Source organism: Anolis carolinensis, chromosome 2 (genome assembly GCF_035594765.1).
Source record: "Anolis carolinensis isolate JA03-04 chromosome 2, rAnoCar3.1.pri, whole genome shotgun sequence".
Taxonomy (NCBI): domain Eukaryota; kingdom Metazoa; phylum Chordata; class Lepidosauria; order Squamata; family Dactyloidae; genus Anolis; species Anolis carolinensis.
This window is the reverse complement of record NC_085842.1, coordinates 162843040-162861648: the sequence shown is the minus strand read 5'-3', so window position 1 is coordinate 162861648 and position 18609 is coordinate 162843040. Positions and strand designations below refer to the sequence as shown.

The window sequence follows — 18609 nt, the reverse complement described above, 5'->3', positions numbered from 1 at the left end:
GACCAGATTCACCATGCTTCTGTCAAAGACAGTCTTCCCATTCTTCATGAGGTGTAGTGAAGTGTGGTCTAGCTATAGCTAGTAATAGTGAGAGACTGCAAAACATGTAAAGAAAGCCTGAAGGAGCTGGGTATGTTCAGCACAATGAAGAGAAGACAAGTGATACGAATGCACTTTTAAATACCTCAAGGGCAGCCACAAAGGGAAGGCAGTAAGACTATTTTCTGCTGCCCCAGAGCATATAAATGAGTTGAATGGATTGAAGATTGAAGAAGGTCAGATTTCAATTGAGCACTGGAAGGAACATCCTGATAGTAAGAGCAGTTCAGCAATTGAACCAATTGCTGAAAGAGGTGATGGAGTCTGCTTCTCTGGGCATTTCATAAAAAACCTGGACAGTTTCTTGGCGGGGGTCCTTTAGCTGGAGATCCTGCAGCAAGTGGACTTGATCCATACATATACTATGTAGCGAAGACTTAACAGAAAAGTCAGGGCAAAACTGGATGACCAAAGAACAAACCAACCAACAAAGTGGTGCCTACAGAGAATCGTATGTAAAAAGTGAAAGAGTGTCTTAAAACAACTGATGGAACCATCTATTTAGTAAAAACCCATTTTCAATTTCAGATTGTTTACTTGGATTATAAAAAAGCATAGCTGTTATGAAACATATTTAAACATTAAACAAAAGTCACACTTAAGGTACCAATTTCCAGCACTAAGCATTGATCTGAGTGGTTAATTGTTAATGACAATTTTAACCTAAATTTCAGGCACACTCTTAAGAAAAGTGCATATTGTACTTTTAATCAGAAAAAAGGCACTTCCAGTCACACTTTAAATGTTCTGTAATTCTATGACTAAGTAAGTATGCATGATCGCTGAAATACAACCTCAGTGGCTGGAGACATGGAAAAGCAATAACAGAAGTTAGGGAGAAGTCATCCCCAAAGTACCACAGTGGTAGTGTGTTCATGGTTTTTCCTGTTCCACTGACTCCGTTAGTGCCTTACTATAGTTACTCCAAATAGAAAAGAGCCTCACGGGGAATAGCTATACCTATTAGGACCTTTGTGGAATGTGTCTGGTATTTGACTCCCCTTTAAGGGAAAACACATTTATCCAGAACAGGAGTTCAAAAGGCTGGCAAGACAGAAGTGGAACAAGACGCACAATTACAACATCTCTTTGTAGGTTCTTGGTGATTATCTTTCTCTTTGCTTTGGAACTAATTGGACACATTCAGGATAATTAGCGTATTAAATAGGTTTACAGGAAAGTGCTGTAGAGATTAATCATAGGGCAAAAACATTTTCAAGAAACAAGAATTCTACATACAGGGCTATCAATTAATATCATGAGGTGGATATACTGTAGAATAGGGACAAGGAATATGTGATCCCACTGCTGCAAGTGAGCAGCTGCAATCCAACAACAGTTGGGGTGCCACAAATGTATCATTCCTGAGACTGGGCAAAATCCATCCTGCGAAGAACACCGTTAACAGGTCCTGTGGTCATAGTTATCCTGCAATACTCCTATCTCTTGAATCACCAACTATGAAGGCAGCTGATGCTTTGGACTCAGATGTGTAATTGCTCATCCTTAATTCAGTCTTTAAAGCACATCTGATGCCAATCCCGTTATACATTACTAACTTCCTGTTCTGACTCTTTAATATATTTCTTTCAAAAATTATTCACTTGCTATTAAAATGAATATATTGTGAAATAAATGTACCTTATTCAAGCACAGTCATGCTTATGACCTGGATCTTATGTTACTTACAAGATCCCCCCCCCCCACACACACACAAAAAAAGGACCCTAAATAAGTTGTAGACTTTGACCCAAAGTATGTACAAGTAGAACCTTGTGTCCTTAAAGGCCAGATGGACCCAATGTAATGCATTTAAGGCAGAGTAGGTAGGGCTGATGTTTTAGGTGGCTTCCAAGCTGATTGATGAATCTAATTTTTCTCTACCTGTCCACTAATTGTCTTTTCCTTAGCTGGCATGTTGCATGCCAGAAAAACAGTCTTTAATGTTGGTAAAGGTATGTTGTTTTCTTGGGCTTCTGCTTCTAGCAACTGCTGTTATTTTTAACACTTGCTTTGAAGAGATGTGCATCGATTTCTTCATAAATAGGTCTGGAAATCAAAGGATAAGATAAGTCACTATTTCACAACATGAAACAATCTAAAGATTAATCAATAAGCAGTGATAGCAACTAGGAACACTGTATTGTCACAATAAAACATTCCTTCTGGGCATGCTTCCCAGTGACCAATTCTATGTAGCAGGAAGGGAGAAGTGGTGTTATAAGCTACGTCCAAAATTCTTATTTTATCTGATTCCTTCACGTTCCATTTCAGTTAAGGTGTGGGCTAAGGACCTAGTAGCTACACAATTTTACAGGCAAAGACAGTCTTCTATTTGTGATGTAACATAATACACTATTTCCATAACTTAGTTATTGTATGTACCATATATACCAGTAATGGGCAAACCTTGGTTCTCCAAGTCTTTTGGACTTCAACTCCCACAATTCCGAACAGCCAGTAAACTGACTGGGATTCTATCCAATGCCATATGGACAAACTTATCTTAGGATAGAACTTCCCCATCCTCCCCCTCTCCCTATTTGTGTTTGAGAAGATTCTCCAGCCATCAAGGCCCTCCAAGGGATTAGAGGAGGGAATATGATGGATGCCATTAGATACTATCCAATATGCACCATAAGGTAAAGGTTTCCCCTGACGTTAAGTCCAGTCATGTCTGACTCTGGGGGTTGGTGCTCATCTCCATTTCTAAGCTGAAGAGCCGGCGTTGTCCGTAGACACCTCCAAGGTCATGTGGCCGGCATGACTGCATGGAGCACCGTTACCTTCCCGCCGGAGTGGTACCTATTGATCTACTCACATTGGCATGTTTTCAAACTGCTAGGTTGGCAGGATCTGGAGCTAACAGCGGGCGCTCACGCCACTCCCGGGGTTTGAACCTGGGACTTTTCGGTCTCCAGCTCAGTGCTTTAACACTTCGCCACCGGGGCTCCAATATGCACCATAAAGTTGCTAAAAATATAAACCTCCCAGATCATGGCAGCTGGTCATTCCTGCTGACATGAAAAAGTGGTTTAGCATACGTTTGATGTTCTGACATAGGACATGCTATATGCATGTTGCTTTGAGTTCTTACAAAAATTGAGCTAGGATTTGCTCAGTAATTCTTAAAATTACTTACTCTGGCTTTTCACTGGAAGCCAAAGGATCAAATTCCATGAGTTCATAATAATTAGGAGGTGGTGGGTTGATTTTTGATGTATCTATGGAAGAAAAAAAAAAGAGAGAAAGTTTATACTGTATATTAAAATATTTTAAATTCACATTTCACTTTATGGTGAAATTTTCGGTTCTAATAGCAAGAATCCTAATTAGCCCCACTATCCATTTTCTGCCATAAGTTTGGACACAAAGTAAAAACTGAGGAATGAGTAAAAGTGATAAGAAAGAGGTAGGATTTGGGTAACAATTCCATCCACAGCAGAAGTACTCTAGTCCAAACATTCAAAGACTTCCATAAATTTCTACAATAGTAGAACAAAACTGTACTGCTCTTGTAAGAGTTATTTTGCAGAATTTTTGCCTTCAGCTTTCAAATTCATCAAGGTTGGGAATCATGTGGACATTGGAGGCCACCATATTCCACAACCCAACTCCCAATTTTAAGCTGGAAAAAACAAACCCCCTTTTAAGCCAAAAGAAGAAGAAAAAACATTGAAAATCACTTGGCTTTAAAAAGGTCCCAGGGCATCAAGAACCCCCCCCCCCCACCCCCTGCCACACACACACACACACACACTCAAAAGATGGCCAGGAAAGGTGAAATGCCACTTCCAGCATCCAAAATGATGGTCACAATAGGATGTCACTGCCCTCTGATATACAAACTGGGCTTATTCCATTGATGACCAAGTTACACGATTGAGAAGCAAGGCCAACTTTCTTCCTGGGGATCACTTTCCTGCCTCCAGAAGCAAAGGATGCCTACAGATGGGCATAACGTTTGCATAGCACATATTTTTTTATTAAACATAAGATCTGCAGGTTTCAATTGTGCATTTATTTCACCTGTGATATGCCTTCATCTTTCTACATGCACCTACGTGTCTTAGAATTCATCCATAGTGGGACTGTTATCTAAGTTCCCCACCAGCTGATATATAGAAATGTCACAAGTTATTTAATAACTGCAGTTGTTCAGGTTTACCTGTTGGTTGTGTATCTCTCGAACCATTACTCTGAAGGCTTACTGGATACAAAGGCACTGTATTTAAATATGTGTTCACCTGAGGAAACAAAGGGAATTAAATCAGGTATGCAGGAAGATGGATTAGTTAACTGACTGAGCATAACATCCGGGTTTATTTTTGTATTGTTTACCACAATACAATGTGTCGAGATCCACATACGCTCTCAGGACGGCTGCTTGCATCAAGATAAGCAGAATTATATTAACATTAATTTTACTTGTACACTTGTCTATATAATTGAGCTAGCACAGAGGCAGCGTCTAGATATGTACAAGCCTAGATGTTGGCTCTGTGCTAGCTCAGTCATAAAGATACCTGTACAGTACTGCAACTGGTTCATAATAGAAACTGAACCCAGCTCCAGAGAACACACTGCTTTTGAAACTCTAAATTTCTATGCAGATGTTGGGGTCCTGTTTTAAGGGTTGAGATGGAATCAAAATACCTCTTAGGGTTCTGAAACAAGTGTCTGGCTTCTTTGGATTCTGGACAGTTCCTTTTCAAAGTTGATTTAAGGATAATAACTACCCTACTTTTATTTCTCAACTTCCATTCTAATTCTCAATTATACATTCATTAGACTAGAGACCTGTTAGACCATCCCTTTGGAAAATGTTAGATATATAAATGGCATTTCAAATAACAATATCCTTATTTTAAATGGTTAATGTTCTCATACATATGAAGCCTGGATTTAGTATGGAAGGAAGGGTCAATTTAAGCAGAATGGGCGTTGCCAAAGTTGTCTGTCACCCATCCCAAGAACTAGTCTACCTATAGTATTCACTCATACCTCCTCCCACACCAAATATAGGTTTCAGGTTAAGACTGACAGAAAGCAAGACGAGAAAGATTTTAACTTGGATTAATCAGGGCTCTAAATGAAAGTGTTATTTGTCATTCAGTATTACGTTGTGATTGCTATTACAACCTGTTCAGTTAGTCTTTAAAATCTTCCTGCATTAACCAGTCTGATTCATCTCCCCACCACAATTACCACTTATAATTTACAGTTACACTATTTATTGTTTACAATTTGGTGTTGTGTAAGGGATTACTGGGTCAGTAGTAGCTGGTCATGATACTGGAACATGTAAAAAAAAATCTCATCATGAAAGTTGTAGTCAATGTCAGTTTTCCCAGCAAATCAGAAGCTCTATTCTGAGTACTCTTGCAAAATGAAATGAAGTAGGTGACTACTAGTAAAAGGGGCTTATTGCTAGTGAAACCCCAGTTATGGAACATCATTGTTATGGAGATAAGTCTGATCCAGTATTTGTGGTCTCAGCATCATATGAAAAACATACTTTACTGGAACCATTGAAACAACTAATGTAGCCTGGGTCTCCCACACTTCATAATCTGTTTCATAGCTCTGGTAGCGCAGGTCTTAAAACTTGCCTTTTAACTCTAGCATATTCATGAGCGGCTGCTGCTGTATTTATGGTTCTTGAGTTCAGATTTTTTGGGTTCTGGTCTTTGTATTGACACTGTTGTTTTCTATCTGAGCTGCCTAGAGAACTTTGTTATGAAATAACAGGCAAATGTTTGCTGATGATCATTTCCTTCATTTTTTAAAATATATTTGTGTCACTTCATCTGCCCTTTTTAATTGTTCTCCCCACTGGAAATTGACAAACAGAATAAAGAGCAAATGAGGAAAAGGCACAGAAATATGATAGTGCTTACTTTACTCTCTTTTCTGTTTCTTGTATTCTCAACCTGCTTCTTACTGTTATTAGAATAAAGGGTGTGGTTCCAACAACTAACCTGCAATGTTCTGAAGTTTCTGGGTTGCCACAACCACCATTTGCCACTTCACTGATCACTATCCATACCTTTTCATTCATTGCTGTTTTCACTTCCAAATTATTTACTAGCTGTTCGGCATGTCTCTCCAATTCCTCCCCAAAGGTTTTTGATATATTTTCAAATCAAAGATTTCTCTCACCTGCCTGTGTATGGATGGTGCTATATATAACAATATTTTCACTTTTCCCAGTCTACTCACAAACCTATATGCTCACCAAAACCTGTTTTAGAAGCTTCCCCTGAAGTATATTTAGAGGGGGCTGCAGGAAGAAGAATTGCTGCCCTCCATGTTCTTGTAATGGAAGTTACTCCATTTGGCTGAATGAATTGATAGGTCAAAATTGTCCTTAGTCTTTCTAGTGGATCATCATTTCATTCACAGGGAAACTGCACTGTTTAGTGTCTCTTAACTGATATTAAGGAACAAGGTGACTCTGAGAGGGACCAGGTCAGTTTCTCCTTCTACCTACACATGCCAAGAGGCACACAAGTCTCTTATCTGGGGTATTTGCAACTAAGCCAGAACTGAGAAAATGTTTGCTACTTACATTGACATAGGTTTGGCCACCCGCAAAGCTTTGGTGTGTATTTTGTGCTTCTGTTATAAACCTAAAAAAGGAAACAAATGTATTACAAGCCACCAGGAATCTCACATCCCCTCAAAAGTCATCACAGAATATCCACACCCCTTGCTTCTTCTTTGTCCCTGACCTTCCTTTCAATTTATCTAATTTCCTTGCAGCACCCATAGTGGCCCTCCATAAATTACCCCATGATAGGAAGGCCTAAGAACTCATTTTATTTGGTTAGCATCTACCTAGTTGGGGTATTTCACGATCTTCCAATGTCTATTTGTGTTAACCTTCATATCTGACTTAAGATGTACATGATTTAAAAAACAGTACTTACAAAGACTGTGATGGATTTGTAGTAGGAAGTGAAGATAATTGAGGGTAAAGTGGTAGCTGGGTGGGATGAGGGCTTGGACCAGCAGCACTTTGTGACTGGCAATCTTTAAAAAGGAGAGGAAAGTTAGTTAATTGCATTCACTTGAATTGCCAACATAGTATAATGACTTATTTATTTGTTTACAACAAATTCAAGCAATTTTCCCTCTCATGAGATGAACTGAGGGCCATTCCACACAGCCATATATATCAAGGCACTGATATGGGGTTTCAGAAAGAGAAAAGCATCTGAAATACTGGAGGGTAGGACTACCCCCTCTTGTCTTCTTCGAGTGTGTCCTGGTCTCTTGGTCACAGCCGTCATTGCCTAAGCATTTGAAGAGGAGTGGGCAAATAGTCCTAGGAAAACATCTATCCTTGGCCTAATTTTTTGAGTTGTTTGGATTTATTTTCAAAGGCAATTGCAAGCAATCTCTCCTCTTTCCTATTAGTCTGTAGGAAGGAACAGACAGAGGGGCAGAGGGAGATAAAAAAAGAGAGAGAAATGGTGGCCCTTCCCACTGCTGGCAAACAATCCTAGACAGATTAGCCCCTGTGAGAAGGAGACCACTGCATTAGATACAGTAGAGTCTCACTTATCCAACATAAATGGGCCGGCAGAACGTTGGATAAGTGAAAATATTGGAAAATAAGGAGGGATTAAGAAAAAGCCTATTAAACATCAAAATAGGTTATGATTTTACAAATTAAGCTCCAAAACATCATGTTATACAACAAATTTGACAGAAAAAGTAGTTCAATACGCAGTAATGCTATGTAGCAATTACTGTATTTACGAATATAGCACCAAAATATCACGATGTTTTGAAATCATTGACTACAAAAATGCATTGGATAATCCAGAATGTTGGATAAGTGAGACTCTATTGTAATTACTGTATTTATGAATTTAGCACCAATACATCACAGTGTATTGAAAACATTGACTACAAAAACATTTACTAAAAGGCAAACTGTGGAGGTTGGATAAGCGAGAGACTACTGTAGTTGTGTAATTTCTCTGATCTCTGAGAGGTATGCAACATGGCCAAGAAACCTTAACAAGAATGGGAAAAGGGTGTCCAAGTAGCTCTCCCTCCATTTGAAATATATTCTCAGCCCCAAGTATATGATCTGGAATCAGAGAAATCAATTTCTCCAAGGTTCACAGTATGCTCTTAAAATGCTGAGGATTTTCTTTACTTAGTTCTGACAGCTGAGGAGTCACTGGGCCAGCTCCCCCAGGCTTTGGCAGAATAGCAGGAACACTAGACTCAAGATCCAGCAAATCACACGAAGGAGCAGACGGCTGGGTGTCATCGACCTGAAAATTAAGGAGACCAGAGGTTGTGCCGAGTGCTGCCTTGAAGTGCAAATGTAATGTCCACTGTGCAATAAGAGGTTTCAATAAGATCCTTGTGGGCTTCTTATTCAAGCAGAACTTGACAACAGGAAGGTTCTATTCAACTATGGCAGGACAGGAATTAGGAGTCCCTCCAGATGTTGGATTGGAATTCCCAGCAGCCAATGGTGCAGTCCACACCATTTTATGCGGTGATCTCCAGTTTGTCATGCACTAGCTGTATCTCCCCATCCATCCATCCATCTACCACTTTAGGCCCACAAATTAAAAAGAAACATAATGAATAACACATGATCTAAAAGAGCACTTCACATTGAACTGAAAAAAAAATCATTCCCTGCAAAAGAAATTTCATCTGCTCATAGCCCTTAATTTTAGCAGTTCTTCATTTTCACTATGTGCAGAAATAGATCTGATATTCAGATACAAACATCGTAAAACTGCTAATTTCTCTTCATCCAAATATTTTAGATACTTCTCCAATTATGGGCGAATAAGTGTTAGGTACTCTGTCCTCCATTGAACACTGCATAATGAATTAAAAGTTAAAGTCTGCAGTTCTATACACATATCTGTAGAAGTAAGCACCCCAGGGAACACACTACACTAATATTTGAATAAATATCTCTCAGTTTGGGAGGTACAAACATTACATAATAAATCAAGAGATCTAAGAACATAGCAGTGTCAGAGGTCTCGGGATGCTACAACTACTAATAAGGGGTTGTTTGGGACCAGTAGGGTTAATTGTTCATGACTTACCGCTGTACGTTCATTCTGAATCCTCTGATTCTCCAAAAAACGTACTCTGTTTCGAGAGAACCTGCATAAAAATACAATTGGTTCCTCAGTTTTGATCTACACAGCTCATGGGGAAAAAGAAGAAATGTTCTGAAAGATTAATTTCAAAGATCCTAAAGCATAGACAGGCAAGTGCATGGGGCGTAATTTAGAATCATAGAATCATAGAATAGTAGAGTTGGAAGAGACCTCATGGGCCATCCAGTCCACCACCCCCCCCACCCCCCGCTAAGAAGCAGGAAATCGCATTCAAAGCACCCCGACAGATAGCCATCCAGCCTTTGCTTAAAAGCCTCCAAAGAAGGAGCCTCCACCACGGCCCGGGGGAGAGAGTTCCACTGTCGAACAGCCCTCACAGTGAGGAAGTTCTTCCTGATGTTCAGGTGGAATCTCCTTTCCTGTAGTTTGAAGCCATTGTTCCGTGTCCTAGTCTGCAGGGCAGCAGAAAACAAGCTTGCTCCCTCCTCCCTATGACTTCCCTTCACGTATTTGTACATGGCTATTATGTCTCCTCTCAGCCTTCTCTTCTGCAGGCTAAACATGCCCAGCTCTCTAAGCCTCTCCTCATATGGCTTGTTCTCCAGACCCTTAATCATTTTAGTCGCCCTCCTCTGGACGCTTTCCAGCTTGTCAACATCTCCCTTCAACTGCGGTGCCCAAAATTGGACACAGTATTCCAGGTGTGGTCTGACCAAGGCAGAATAAAGGGGTAGCATGACTTCCCTGGATCTAGACGCTATTCCCCTATTGATGCAAGCCAGAATCCCATTGGCTTTTTTAGCTGCCGCATCACATTGTTGGCTCATGTTTAACTTGTTGTCCACGAGGACTCCAAGGTCTTTTTCGCACACACTGCTGTCAAGCCAGGCGTCCCCCATTCTGTATCTTTGCATTCAATTTTTTCTGCCGAAGTGAAGTATCTTGCATTTGTCCCTGTTGAACTTCATTTTGTTAGTTTTGGCCCATCTCTCTAGTCTGTCAAGATCATTTTGAATTCTGCTCCTGTCTTCTGGAGAGTTAGCTATCCCTCCCAGTTTGGTGTCGTCTGGGAGGGATAGCTTAAACTTCATGTTGGCTGCACAGTCTCCACTTCGGTTGCTTTGGAGGATTTGTTTGTTTGTTTGTTACGTGGTGGGTTCAGTGGGAATGGCGACCCAAACCATTGATTTGTGGATGTGTTTGGGAGATTTTGACTGGTCTAGGGACAACAGGTTGTCTAAAAATTGGTATAAAAATGTAATTTCTTTCTTTCGGTGGGTTGCCAGGGTCTTTGGTGTCACTGGGCAACTTTGCCAACTGTGAAAGTGGGATTTGAAGGCCACGTGCTCAGGGCCTGCACTTCCTCATTCTGTCCTAAAGGTGACTCTAAAAGCAAAAGATTTTTCAAAATGCATCTTTGTGGCCCTGCTCTCAAGAGACTTGTAAATACATTTAATAGAGTCATTATGATAATCAGAGGTTTGTTTTGATGGATTAGCAAAACACCTTTTATGACACGCTCCATATTATCTGCCCATTCACAATTAACGGTGTTGCTGATTTAGCATAATACAGTCTTGAATATTGCTTAAGTAGTGCTTGAAGCCACTTGTGGCACAACAAGGAAATAAACTGCAGGGATATCATTGCAACAATGGAAGTCTCTACTTTGTTTCGTTGCAAAATCAGAAATTATATGTTGCTGCAACAAAGTAGATTTGAGGAAGTGGTGTAACACACTTAGTGTATCAGCTTGAACTGTTTATTACAATAAGCTATAATGCTGCTAGCACACTTCTACATGTGCAATGTGAATTTGGGACCCCAGGAATTTAGTGAGTGCCGTATTCTAGAAAGCCAATGATATGCTAAGTTCCAGAAACACTATCCATGTGATGTCTGCCACATGGGGGCAGCAAGTGTTTAAGGCATTTTAGGCAGGAACAGGAGGTCATATGAAGTTTGGCTTTCCAGCACCTGGCCTGCATTCCTGACTACTTTTTTTTTTTGCACTACTCTGCTTCACTAGGAGCAGATACCAACATGCTAGAAATGTCCTTGCTAGGAAAGTAAACAATAGAATGAGAGACTATGATGTATCCAAACGAGGAGTGGGAATCATGCAACCTTCCAGATGTTGTCGATTTGGAACAACAGCAGCCCACACCAATATCAATCCAACAATATCTGGAGGGCTACTCCTTTTACATCCCTAAAGGGCAATTTTTCCAGTATCGGGGAGAGATTCCAAATCCAAACCACCATCCACTGACTTTCTAAAGTGAAAGGAGCTGAGATAATAAAATAAAAAGCTTGAACAACCTGAAGAAACTTCTACATGAGGCACACAACATTTCAATAGGCTCTTTGTTTGTTCAGCCACAACTATTTTATATATACATACTGTATATATGTACAATCAGAAATGAGTCGCCCTGAGTCCCCTCAGGTGAGATGGGCAGGGTATAAATGTTGTAAATAAATAAAATAAATAAATATAATAAATACAATAACAACAACAACAACAACAACAACAACAACAACAACAACACCACAATCAGTCTGTTGCATTTTCTGAGGTTAAGGGCACAGAGCCCCTATGAAAATGAAAAGTCACAAAGGTCTCCCAGCACAACTCTATGGTAAATTTCCACTAGAAAATTTATTTATTTTATTTATTTATTTGCTACATTTATATGCCGCCCTTCTCACCCCGAAGGGGACTCAGAGCGGCTTACAAATTAAATTTACATACAATATTATATTAGTATAGTACAATACTGGTAACAAATTACTATATTGTACTGCATCAACATATTGTAATATTATTAGTAATATTACATGTAAAATATGATATATCTATTAGGCTTGCTCAAATAATTCGATTTTCCCGTTACCCGTTATTAATTCGTTATTTTCGTTTGTTTTGAAGCAATATAGAACCTTGGTTGTCCACACGTCTGGATATCGCGGTTTCGAATCGCGAGAGGCCGTTTTTTCTTATTTCTTCGTTTTTTTCGTTAAGAAAAAAAAGCTTTTGCAAATCACCCAAACTCCTTTCCTTTTGCCCCTCAGCCAATGGGAGGCTCAGCCAATGGGAGGGGGCGAGGGGGAAGGAGGCCGAGGAGGAGGAGGAAGACGGAGGGGGGAAATGGCCGCCGCCGCCGCCTCGCCTCAGCTCAGGCCTGGTGTCTCTCTGTGAGGCGGGAAGGCGGCGGATGGAGCCGGGAATGGAGAGACCGAGAGAGACCGAGAGGGGCCCGGCGGTGAGGAGGAAGAGGCCCGGGATGCGAGGGGGTGTGGGCCAGGCCCGTCCTCGGCTGCTCCCAGGGGCCCAGATTCGCACCCTCCCTCCCCCCAATACAGGTCTCCAGTCCATACCACGCTACATGAACTTGAATGGATACTGTGGTTGTGTTGTCGAAAGCTTTCATGGCCGGGATCACACTGTTGTGGTATGTATTCCGGGCTCTATGGCCATGTGCCAGAAGCATTCTCTCCTGACGTTTCACCCACATCTGTGGCAGACATAGAGGTTTTGACGTCTGTGCGAAGCTAGGCAAGTGGGGTTTATATATCTGTGGAAGGTCCAGGGTGGGAGAAAGAACTCTTGTCTGTGGGAGGCAAGTGTGAATGTTGCAATTGGTCACCTTGATTAGCATTGAATAGCCTTGCAGCTTCAAAGCCTGGCTGCTTCCTACCTGGGGGAATCCTTTGTTGGGAGGTATTAGCTGGCCCTGATTGTTTCCTGTCTGGAATTCCCATTTTCTGGGTGTTTCTGGGAAGGTAATGGCACTCCATGTAGTCATGCCGGCCACATGACCTTGGAGGTGTCTATGGACAACACTGGCTCTTGGGCTTAGAAATGGAGATGAGCACCAACCCCCAGAGTCAGACATGACTGAACTTAACGTCAAGGGATACCTTTACCTTTACCTACACACACACACACACACACACACACAAGCAGGGACTATATATATATATATATATATATATATATACACAATATATATCACACACACACCAATTTAACAAAGTTTCAGCCACAAAAACAAAGTTTCTGAAGTAGAACAATGACTTTCACAGTAAAGACAACCCAATTTAACAGGAAATAAGACTTTCAAACCAGGAACAGATTTCTGCAATTATTAAAAAATGGTTTATTATAAAAGCTATGAAAATTTGCCAAAAATCAGAGGATAAGGGAAACGTTCCACATTTTGGTGAGCTATCAGTGTTAAATGTGTTCTACCACTGTACCAAGTTTGAAGAAGATCACTCAAAGAATGAGGGCGGGAGAGCCCCCTAAGTCCCCCCCCTTCGGGCTGTTTTTGGGCCACCGCGCATGCGCGTCCGCCATTAACAAATTAATTTAGAAAATAACGAATTTTTGTTAATTTCGAAAAATTTTGGGGGCCAAATTCGTTATTAGCAACAAAAACGAAAAACTGCCCCCTCTAGTTTTGAAACGAGTTTAGAATCAAATTTTTCATGGATCGATCAAGCCTAATATCTATATATATAAAAGGATAAAGTTGCGGGCGCAGTGACTATAACAACAAAACTAAACATCCCAGAAATACGAAACTTGGCAACACAATGCAAAAGCCTTGCCTCCCGGTTACAACAACACAACCACACCACAAAACCACAATCCGGACCCACAAAACTCACAACAACACATCATGACTATAACAACACAACTAAACACCCTAGAAATACAAAACTTGGCAACACAACGCAAAAGCCTTGCCTCCCGGTTGTAACAACACAATCACACCACAAAACCACACTGGACCCACAAAATTCACAACAACGCATCATGACTATAACAACACAACTAAACGCCCCAGAAATACGAAACTTGGCAAAACAATGCAAAAGCCTTGCCTCCCGGTTGTAACAACACAATCACACCACAAAACACAATCTGGATCCACAAAACTCATAACAATGCATCGTGACTATAACACCACAACTAAACGCCCCAGAAATACGAAACTTGGCACTCAACTAAATGCCCCAGAAATACAAAACTTGACAACACAATGCAAAAGCCTTGCCTCCTGGTTGTAACAACACAACCAAACCACAAAACCACAATCTGGACCCACAAAACTCACAACAACGCATCGTGACTATAACAACACAAATAAACGCCCCAGAAATACGAAACTTGGCAACACAACACAAAACCCTTCCCTCCCGGTTGTAACAACACAACCACACCACAAAACCACAATCTGGACCCAAAAAACTCACAACAACTAAAACTAAATGGCCATCTGTCTGAAAGGTTTGGGTGAGTTATTCCTCCATGACATAAAGAAAGAAAGGGGTTGGACTGGATGCAAACTACAAATCCCAGCACCCCATGGCATGGAGTCCATGCATTTCAATGAGATGCCTCTTCCTTCTCCCTTTCCCCGCCATCCAACCCACTGACCCAGTTCCATGGCTCCGCAGGCAGGAAAGGCTGGGACGGATAGAATGAAGGAAGGAGGGAGGGAAGGGAAGCGAAGGAACGCCAAGGACAAGAGCCCTCCCTCTCTGCCCGGAAGGCCAAGAGCAAAAGGGAGAGAAAGACCATTGATCCGGTTATATTTACCCTCATTTCTGACCAGTGTGTTCTTATCAGCAAACTCAGGATCGGAGCAGAGAAAGGGAACAGCATAGGAATAAAGGAAACAAGGAGAGCACCCACTCTATCTATGCATCAACTCATCTATCCATCCACTCACCCACTAATAATAAACACGTACACAGGCAAGAATCAGCCATGCACTGAGGCTACAAGGCCATTCAGTGCTCATCCACCTCCCCAATCCCTACATTCACACTTGGCCTCCAAAAAAACAATTACAATAATAACAATGACAACAACAACAGTAAGAATCTACACCATCACAGGCAAGAAGCAGCCAGGCACTGAGGCTGAGAGGCCAGTCAGTGCTACACTGGGCCTCCAAAAAACAATACAGTAGCATCTAACTTATCCAGCCTTCATGACCACTATTACAACAACAATAATAAACACCTACACAGGCAAAACAAAAAAAGACTATTGTACCACAATAAGATGTAAACCGCACTCAGCAGAATCAGACATCACGATTAACAACAAACCAAAGACAACAGGGATCTCAAGCAATTATCAATCAACACAAAAATTGAAGAAGGTAACAGACTTCAAATACTACTACTAATGTGAGTATAAAGAAGGGTGGAGGTCACAGCATAAATACAACCTAATATAGACTGACCAACACCACCAGACTAAGCCACAGCAACGCGTGGCCGGGCACAGCTAGTAATTAATATTATTATATTGTATTATTAGTATTATATCGTATTACAATATAATATTATGAATATTATATGTATATACAATATGTTATAATTATTACATATTGTAAATTATATTGTGTATATATATATTTATATATAAACACACACACATATATGACCAGAATCACTCTGAATGACTTAGAGCAGTGGTTTTCAACCTGTGGGTCCCCAGGTGTTTTGGCCTACCACTCCCAGAAATCCCAGCCAGTTTACCAGCTGTTATGGTTTCTGGGAGTTGAAAGCCAAAACATCTGGGTACCTACAGGTTGAGAACCACTGACTTAGTCTTAGAGAGCTCTTCTCTCAAGAAATCTCTATGTCTCTGAGCATGACTGAAGCAAGCTGACCAGAGTCACACCAGAGGATACAGAGATTACTAAAGAGAACACTTTCAATCAAATTTGCGAATAATCAAATCCGCAAAAGTGAAAAACACGCATGTGTATCAGCCATCAGACCACACTCGGTATCAAATAGCTTTACCTCTCATGACCCAGTAAGACGTTATTCAGATTTTCATTCACTTGTATGAGTTCAGTGATTACATCTTCATTCTGCACAGTTGCTAGCAATTCCATTATTCTCTCTTGCATTACCCGGCATGTCTTGTACAGCTTCTGCCAAGACAGGAAAGAAAAAAGATGAATGACACAAAAAGCTATTGAAGCAGGAGACATGTTGATCAAATCTTATGCACAGACCCATAGGTGCTTGAAAGATAAGCAATTAACACTGCATTCAATTCATTACTTTCTCCTCGATTATTTGTTTCAGGATCAAAACAATATTTTCTAACTTTCTGAAAATGCTTTTCCAGTGATTTGAGCATTGCAACAGGACGCTGGGAGACCAGGATGCAACTCTATTCATCCATAAAAACTCATTGAGTGATCTTAGGCAAGTCACACTCTCTCAGCCTTGAAGGAGGAGCCATGATGGTGCAATGGGTTAAACCTTTGTGCTGACCGAAACATTGGTGGTTTGAATCTGGGAAGTGGGGTGAGCTCCCATCTGTCAGCTCCAGCTTCCCATGTGAGGACATGAGAGACGTTTCCCACAGGATGATAAAACATCCAGGCGTCCCCTGGGCAACATCCTTGCAGATGGCTAATTCTCTCACACTAGAAGCAACTTGCAGTTTCTCAAGTTACTCCTGACATGAAAAGAAAGCCTTGGAGGAAGCCCATGGCAAGCATCTTCTGAAGACTTTGTGTCAAGAAAACCCCACAATACTTCTCTTTTAGGGTTACTATAAGCCAGAAATAGCATGAAGGCACCCAACAACAATGGACAGGCAAGGGCCAGCCTGCCTTATAGTGCATATGGACAGAGCTGACTTTGCCACATCACAAAGTGAAGAGGTCTACTTCAAGTGGAATCAGGGAATGCATAGAGAAATGAAGTCAGGAACTGCATCTGAACTGGGAAACTTGATTTTGTTTCAAGTAGAAAAGTGTCTTTGGCCAGTCCTCATTGTAGACAAGTACAATTTGAAACTAGGTACAATGTGATGCCAAAAAACCAACAAACAAATGGTGTATTTACAGATAAAATGGAATTATCTCCCACCTTCCACATCACTGGAAATAGCTTTTGTTTGTTACACAGAGCCTGAATACTGGAGTGTGTGTGTGCGCTGTTGTTTCTGGGATCAACTGGTATTTTGGGGAGGGGGTATTTTTATTTCTCTGTCATGTCAACTGGCTCACTTTCCTGGATTTTTTGGAATCTCAATGCCATTTCTGAACATTCTCAGAATCTGGCAGTGTTTTCATTCCTCAAATTCCAGACAGTCCCTGCCACACTGTCTTGCCAGTTATCACTTGGTTGTACATATGAATTTCATAGCTTTCACATAATCACCCGCAATACTTATCTGGCATTCAGATGTGGCTTGTTTCGTTTTTGTTTTTTGCTTTGCAAGGAGCAAAGAGGTGCATTGTGTCCATGTTATAAATCCTTATAGAGTAATATGAACAAGAAATACAGTAGTGGATATATCAAAGTACTAGAAGAATCGACCGTTATACAATGATTCTGAGATAACATACTTGGCCTCCTCTTGTCACATACCTTAATTTTCTGATTACATTTCTTTCTGCATTATGCCTCCTTATGGATACAGAAGCAGTATTAGGTATTTGAAGATACTGACTATCATTAATAAAGATTTGCTTTTATTATGACATCATATGAATATAACATTTCTTGCTTATTTAATTGATAATCTACAGGCTCTCTTTTGCGTCCCCATGTCTGTGATGATGGGGAAAAAGAGAGGAAAAGGTTCTTAAAATATGGGCAGGGTCATATACAGAAATATGGCTTTTCAGATGGTCTGAAACTACACTATGTGGCTCAACCCTGACAATATATTTAAAAACAAGGTCGGTGTACCACTGATGCATCCTTTTGGATTTTTTTTTCTTTTCCTTCTGTTAAATTTAGCAAAACAAATGAAAAGAAACTGTTCATTACAGAAACTGCTGCAATCATTTACAGTTCTCCAGAAAGCCCCTAAACCAGTGGTTCTCAACCTGTGGGTCCCCAAGTGTTTTGGCCTACAACTCCCAGAAGTCCCAGCCAGTTTACCAGCTGATAGGATTTCTGGGAGTTGAAGGCCAAAAACATATGGGGACCCACAGGTTGAGAACCACTGCCCTAAACCCATCTGCAGGGCTTACTGGGATTTCAGAGAAAGTACAATGGTAGACATTAAAATGGCATTGACACCCAATTCTATCAGCTCTTTTTTTTTTTAAATCTAATCAGGTAGGCACTCTTTACCTGCAGTAATTCCATGTCATCTGGATTTTCAGAGCCTGGGACATTTTCCTTCAGTATGGCCGACATGACCCTCACATTCATTTTAACCATATCCAGTTCACTGTACAGCTTTCCAACCTGTTCCAAGACCACAAAATACTAAAATGTGAATATGACCTGGCAATCCTAGTTAAAATGAAGAAAAAAAAAATCAAGTTTAAAACTCTTAGGAAGGAAATCGCATCCATACTCTTCTGAACTGTTTCCCACCCTGTATTTT

The 18609-nt window shown here is 40.7% G+C and overlaps 1 protein-coding gene across 2 annotated transcripts in view; it reads right to left on the bottom strand.

The window, feature by feature from the left end:
* Positions 1–614: 614 nt before the first annotated feature.
* The window catches only part of tom1l1 (target of myb1 like 1 membrane trafficking protein), a 59332-nt gene continuing 41337 nt past the window's right edge, over positions 615–18609 (bottom strand). For both annotated transcript variants that reach the window (XM_062970985.1, XM_062970986.1), the window contains 9 exons: positions 18351–18467; positions 16047–16180; positions 9195–9255; positions 8273–8393; positions 7032–7134; positions 6671–6731; positions 4268–4346; positions 3242–3323; positions 615–2148 (listed from right to left, as the gene is read on the bottom strand). In XM_062970985.1, the coding sequence (XP_062827055.1) occupies positions 2082–2148; positions 3242–3323; positions 4268–4346; positions 6671–6731; positions 7032–7134; positions 8273–8393; positions 9195–9255; positions 16047–16180; positions 18351–18467 (825 nt within the window). In that variant the 3' untranslated portion in view covers positions 615–2081. The remainder of the gene's footprint in view (positions 2149–3241; positions 3324–4267; positions 4347–6670; positions 6732–7031; positions 7135–8272; positions 8394–9194; positions 9256–16046; positions 16181–18350; positions 18468–18609) is intronic.